The sequence below is a fragment of the Elephantulus edwardii genome, unplaced genomic scaffold, assembly GCF_000299155.1.
Source record: "Elephantulus edwardii isolate Elephantulus edwardi_28Jun2011 unplaced genomic scaffold, EleEdw1.0 scaffold00427, whole genome shotgun sequence".
NCBI lineage: Eukaryota > Metazoa > Chordata > Mammalia > Macroscelidea > Macroscelididae > Elephantulus > Elephantulus edwardii.
The window spans coordinates 539,348-545,046 of NW_006400177.1; the positions used below are offsets into that span (position 1 = coordinate 539,348).

Below are 5,699 nucleotides of genomic sequence, written 5' to 3' on the forward strand. Positions count from 1 at the left end.
GTCTGACATACTTTGGGCATGTTGCAAAGAGGGACCAGTCCTTGGAGAGGGACATCATGCTTGGAAGGGTGGAGGGACAGAGAAAGAGAGGGAGACTATTGATGAGTGGATTGATTTAGTGACTAGGTTAATGAGGGTAGGTGCGTCAGAGACAGTCAAGTTGGCACAATATAGAGCAGGTTTCAAAGCTATTGTACACAGGGTCTCTATGAGTCACAAGCAACTTGATGGCACATAACAACAACAACAAAGAAAAGAAAAAAAAGCAAAACATACTCTTTCTCAGGATCCCAAAAGGCCTAAGTGATCTGTTTTTATTTATTCTTGGCAGTTTCTCTCAGAGGTGCAAGCAGTTTGTACTTGTTCCCAGGGAGGTTTGGTGGCCTAGTGGGTAAAGAGCTGTGCTTGCCAACCCAAAGGTAGGCAGCTGGAATTCCCCAGGTGCTCTGAGAGAGAAGGACAGGCAGTCTCCTTCCATGAGATTTAGTGCCTGAAAACCCACTGAGGGTCAGCTGTGGGTTGGCTGTGACTTGACAGCACACACCACCACCACCAATTAGCCTAAAGCTCGCCCTCCCATGAGAGAGGCTTGGCGATCTGCTTCTGTCAAAATCACAGCCAAGAAAACCCTGGACAGGAAGTTCCGTCTGTGATATATGAGCTCCCAGAACTCCTGATTCCCTGATAGCAACAGGAGAACACCTCTAACGTGTGATTCTTCACAGTTAGCTGAACTTCCACGAATGCGTTCTTATTCCTGTCACTTTGGGGTGGAAAAGGCCTTACCTTGAATTGTCTTTTAACTTTATCTCGATCACGCTCAAACGTAGCAGCTCTCTCCATTGCCTGGTATTTGGCTTCTAAAGCACTTTCCTTCTCCCGAAGTATCTTCTGATATGTTTTCTGAAGTGCCTGGAACAATCTGTCATGTTATTTTCCTAACAAAAGCAATCTCCCTCCCAAAGTTCACTTCATCTCACATGTATAGTACGAATTTAACCCTAACCCTAACCTTAGAACTTTCACCAATTTCACCAATTAGCAAGAACTGCATTTTGCCATTTTCTTCAAACAAGATGGGGGGGGGGGGTTGGAAAGGAAACATATTTGAAGAGCACAACAATGAAGACATTTCCACATTAAATTTTCAATAAAATGCTTTCTCCATCTCTAAAAGAACAAAACTGACAATTTGCAAGGCTTCATGTAAGGAACGATGACTTCTGCAAATCTACCTGTTTGTTCCTTGGTTCTACATCTTAACCGTCATGTTATCCCTGGAAGACTTCCACATCTCATTCAATGCAGGCCTTCAGGGAAATGTTTGACTAACAGAATTAAGAAGTCTAAGATTTTGCCTGCTCCCAAGAAGACTGACCGCCTTGGAGACTTAGTGGAGAGCTACTGGGGTCAGAGTGGACTTGAGTGAGCCTGACTTTTAGGGGGAGGGGGAGTTGGTATGTGAGAAAGAAACCAGCTGATCTACGTTCAAGATAAGGACTGAAAACAGGCATCATCAGGGCTGTGACATTTGTCAACTCTCATGGCCCTGCTCAGTCCAGCCTCTTTTCCCACTTGCCATCTTAGAGTTAGCTCCAATGGTCCATGAGAAGGGACGTGGCTGGTCCCTTGGTTACGGCAGTGCTTTGCACACATGAGACAGCTGAAAAGCATACAGGCAAATGTACCAAGTCTACCCAAGAGAAAATTTCACAGAACAGAGGGACTGCTGAGAAATGTTTTCTAGTGACCCTGTGAACAACAGATCTGAACCTTGCCCCTTCCTGCACTCTCCACACCATTTCTGATGCACTTGAGCAGTCACTATGTCAATCCAGCTTGTTGAGGGTTCCCCTCTCTCTCTGACCCTCACCTTTTCCCAGTATGATGTCTTTTCCCAAGGAATAGTCCCTCCCGACAACATGCTCAAATTTGCATTGGGAAATATTTTATAATGGACTTTTCCCTTCAAAGTGCTAAAGAGTAAGACTGTCTAAAGATTAAGTGGATCTGATTCAAATCACAGCTTTTCCAATTGCTTCCTATGTATCTGAAAGCTGCACAATAAATAAAGATGACAGAAGAATCAATGCCTTTGAATTGTCGTGTTGGAGAAGAGTACTGAATATCCCATGGTCTCTCAAAAGAACAAACAAGTCTGTCTTGGAGGAAGTTCAATAAGGTTGCTCCTTAGAGGCAAAGATGGTGAAAATTCATCTCACATACTTTGGGTATCTTCCTAGGTAAAAGGGCTAATGATATAACAATCTTGGTATCAGCACTAAAGAAAGCAAAAGACGTTTTGCACTGGGAAATTATGCTGTAAAGGAAGGATGTCTCCAAAGTGCTTATGAGCAATGATGTCAGTTTAAAGACTAAGGTGTTTCTGATCTAAGGCAGTCTTCTCAATCACCTGCTGTGCATCTGAAAGTTGGACAATGACTAAGGATGACAGAAGAAGAAACGATGTCTTTGAATTGCGGTGCTGGGGAATAAATAGTCCATGGACGGGCAAAAGAACAATCAGGTCTGCCTTGGAGAAAGTACAAAGGATGATAAAGCTTCATCGCACACATTTTAGGCTTGTTGTCAGGAAGAACCAGTCCTTAGAACAGGACATTATTCTTGGAGAGATAGAGGGTCAGCCGAAGAGAGGAAGATCCTGTACAAGATGGACTGATACAGTAAATATAACAGTTGTTGTTATGTGCCGTTGAGTTGCTTGTGACTCACAGTGACCCTATGTACAGCATCCCTATACCCTGCTCTATCTTGTGCCAATCTCACTGTCTCTGACATACCTACTCCCATTACCCCAATCATTGAATCAATCCACCTCATTGAGGGTCTTCTCCTGCGCTGTCCCTCCACCCTCCCAAGCATGATGTCCCTCCCCAAGGACTGGTCCCTCCTTGCAACATGTCCAAAGCATGGCAGACAAAGCTTCAGAATCCTTGCCTCCAGGGAGCAGCCTGGTTTCACCCTCTCCAGGGTGAACCTGTTTGTTGTCCTAGCCGTCCATGGTATATTCTATACTCTTCTCCAGCATCACACACAAAGGCATCAATTCTTCTATCATCCCTAGTCACTGTCCTAGTCTCTGTAACAGTAGGCTGAATAAAATATGTCTAAGATGAAGAGGATGGCACAAGACAGGCCAAGTTTAAGATCTGTGGTTTTTAGGGTCGTTGTGAGTCACAGTTGCTTTGACAGCTCCTAACAACAATGATGAGTAAAAATAAAAGACTCTGTGATTTGAAGAATACCAACTGTAGAGGGAAGAAGAATTTTCTTTTAGAAAAATCAGGCACAGGATTAATTCAATTCCCAGTGCAGGGAACCCAGAACTCCACAACCACCTGGACAAGCCCAGAACTGATGGAGGACCAGGACCAGGAACCTCAGTGACAGAAAAGTAACCTTGATTTTAAACAACACAGGAAAGAACTGCCTTTTGTGCACAGGAATCTAATGGATTAAACAGGGAGACTCCCAAGGTCAGTAGTTGTGGTGAAGACCAGCAGGCTCCAGAAGCTTTTAGAAGAATCTGGTCCCCGACCTGGAGGCAAGGTGGGTGACATTCCAGGAAGGGTGTGCAGGGCTGCCTACACAGAGCGATCCCCAGCCGTGTGCATGCCTGGGGCGGGTGGGGGTGTGTGTATGTCGTGGAATCCTGGGGGTTCAAGGAGACCCTGGATTGACAGTTCTGAGGAGAGGGACCTTCTGGGGCTCACAGCTTCCCGAAGAGCCCCAGGCATGTGCATGCCTGGGGGGACTCTGGAGCGCATGAATACTCTGGGGCTCACAGTTTTGAGAAAAGAGACCCTGAGCCATGCAGGGGCGGGGGAGGCTTTCAGGGCACACAGAAATTAGGGCTCACAGCTTTGAGGAGAGGGGCCCTGAGCCGTGTGTGCGCTTGGGAGGGACCGTGGGGGCACACAGACTCTGCGGCTCATAGCTTTGAGGAGAGGGGCCCTGAAATGTGTGCATCGCTGGGGTGGGGGGACTATTGGGACACACAGAAGTCCTGGGGCACACAACTCCCGGGAGAGGGACCCTAAACCACGTGTGCACCTGGGGAGTCTCTCGGGGCGCACAGCTCCGAGGAGAGGGGACCCGAGGTGTGAGCGTGCCAGAGAGGACTCTCAAGGCGCACGGAGGCCCTGGGATGCACAGCTCCGAGAGGAACCCCCCACATGTCCCCGGGGAGACCCTCGGGGCGCACAGCGCTGAAGAGTCCAAGGCAAAACCCCAGAAGAGACGGGGTGGGCGGGCGCACAGCCCAGGAGGAGGCTGACCCAGAAGCACCGTGGGCCCCGCCGAGACCACAGGGCCGCCGGGAGAGCGAGGCCGGGCCCGGCCAGCCGTCTCAACGTACCTGCAGCTCGGCCCGCAGCCGCTTGTTTTCGGTGTCCAGCTTGGCCTCGCGGCGGCCCATGGACAACAGCTCCTGGTTCTTGCTGACCCGGAAGATGTCGTACTCCTTCTTGAGGCGCTCGTACTCGGCCGCCGCGTACTCCAGCTCGGGCACCGCCGAGCCCGTGGACTTAAAGCTGGCGCCCAGCAGCCCGCCGCCCGCGCCTCGGGGCAGCGACCCGGGCCCGGCCGCCCCCGCGCCCCGGCGGAACGAGCTGCGCAACAAGCGGGCCTTGGGCTTCACCTCCACCGGGATCTCGCAGGCCTCGCCGCCGCCCGCCCCGTACGTGTCCTCGATCACCTCCCCGCCGGCCGGGCTCACGAGTGAGGACGCGGTGCCCATTGCGCGCAAGGATGTGACTGCCGTGGACACGGAGGGGGCGGTCCTACAACGAGGAGCGGGGCGGTGCCACAGGGAGGGCCTGGGAAGGGGGTGGAGCCACGGCGAGGGGCGGAGTCACCGCGAGGAGTGGGGCGGTGCCGTAGGGAGGGCCCGAACAGGGGGTGGAGCCACAGTAAGGGGCGGAGTCACCGCGAGGAGTGGGGCGGTGCCGTAGGGAGGGCCCGAACAGGGGGTGGAGCCACAGCTAGGAGAGGGGCGGAGCCACCACGAGGGACGAGGGCCACAGTGGAAGGGGCGTGGCCACAGTGAGCCCGTGCTCTTGGCGCTTGAGGAGAGCGGCTGGTAAGGGTGGGTCGTGGTCATTTGAAGGGGGGAAGTGAGCTGGCGACAGAGCAGGTCCTGGAATGTGGAGGAGGCCGAAGGAAGGGTTCAGTCAGTTGAGTGAGGATAAACGAAAGGAACAGGGCAACTGGGCATGGAAACCTGGTATGTAAGTGGGTGGAGCGAGCCCGGGTGGGCTGTGGGCCGAGGGCTGAGGTAAATGCGTGTGGTGGAGGTTGAAGGGTTAGGGGGGTAGGAGGGTGCTGGTGAGCGGGTGAGTGAGTGGGTGAGGCGAGTGCCAACGAGCGGGCACATGCTGGTGGGCGGGGCGAACGCGAGTGGGCGTGGTACATGCTGGTGGGCGGGGCGAACGCGAGTGGGCGTGGCACATGCTGGTGGGAGGGGCGAACGCGAGTGGGCGGGGTGAGCGCAGTGAGTTGGGGGAGGAGGAAAGGACAGTGGCACGTGGGCGTGGGCTCGTGCCTGTGTGCAGTCTGCACTTGGAGTTGCTGGGAGATGCAGTCCTTTAGGCCTAAGGGGGGCCACTGCACTGCCGCAGGGAATCCACGTTCTCAGCCCCAAGCCCGCTGAGAATGCAGGCTTTCCGGCTGGGAGACAC

At 52.7% G+C, this 5,699-nt stretch overlaps 1 protein-coding gene across 1 annotated transcript in view; it reads right to left on the reverse strand.

The window, feature by feature from the left end:
* Positions 1 to 4,759, reverse strand: part of NPHP3 (nephronophthisis 3 (adolescent)) — a 55,964-nt gene extending 51,205 nt beyond the window's left edge. The window contains exons 1-2 of the mRNA XM_006902547.1: positions 4,379 to 4,759; positions 787 to 912 (exon numbers count right to left, since the gene is read on the reverse strand). Of these exons, the coding sequence (XP_006902609.1) occupies positions 787 to 912; positions 4,379 to 4,759 (507 nt within the window). The remainder of the gene's footprint in view (positions 1 to 786; positions 913 to 4,378) is intronic.
* Positions 4,760 to 5,699: the final 940 nt, after the last annotated feature.